The 556-nt window shown below is 59.7% G+C and overlaps 1 protein-coding gene across 1 annotated transcript in view; it reads left to right on the forward strand.

The window, feature by feature from the left end:
- Nucleotides 1-556, forward strand: part of CNPY2 (canopy FGF signaling regulator 2) — a 10,709-nt gene that overhangs the window by 9,778 nt on the left and 375 nt on the right. Inside the window, exon 5 of the mRNA XM_014957898.1 lies at nucleotides 488-547. Within this exon, the coding sequence (XP_014813384.1) occupies nucleotides 488-531 (44 nt within the window). The 3' untranslated portion in view covers nucleotides 532-547. The remainder of the gene's footprint in view (nucleotides 1-487; nucleotides 548-556) is intronic.

Here is a 556-nt window from a genome sequence, read left to right on the forward strand (position 1 = left end):
ACAGGACAAGAGGAAATGGCCTCAAGTTGCGCCAGGGGAGGTTCAGGCTGGATATTAGGAACAATTTTTTCCCTGAAAGGGTTCTCAGCCCTTGGAATGGGCTGCCCAGGGAGGGGGTTGAGGCCCCATCCCTGGAGGTGTTCAAAAGCCGGGTTGATGTGGTGCTGGGAGGTCTGGTTTAGTGATGATGCTCCTTGTTTGTTGTGGGGGTGTCTATTTTTGTCAAAATGAGGTTGACGGTTGGACAAGATGATCTTGAAGGTCCCTTCCAACCTAGAAGATTCTGGGATTTGCTCTTGTTGAACCTCATGAGGTTCACCTGGGCCCACCTCTCCATCCAGCCTGTCCAGGAGGGGAAAGGGGGGAAACAGGGGGTGTCCCCCGGTGCAGATCACATCCCCGGGGGGGTCTCCCTGCTGTGGGGCAGGCAGGGGGGTCACAGGGGGCTCCGCCGTGTCCTGACGGCGCTGCCCCTTTGTCCCCACAGACCTGTGCGACCACGCGCTCCACATCCCGCACGACGAGCTGTGACGCCGGTGGCACCCCCGCGGGGGGG

This window comes from Calidris pugnax, unplaced genomic scaffold, assembly GCF_001431845.1.
Source record: "Calidris pugnax isolate Ruff unplaced genomic scaffold, ASM143184v1 scaffold370, whole genome shotgun sequence".
NCBI classification, from domain to species: domain Eukaryota; kingdom Metazoa; phylum Chordata; class Aves; order Charadriiformes; family Scolopacidae; genus Calidris; species Calidris pugnax.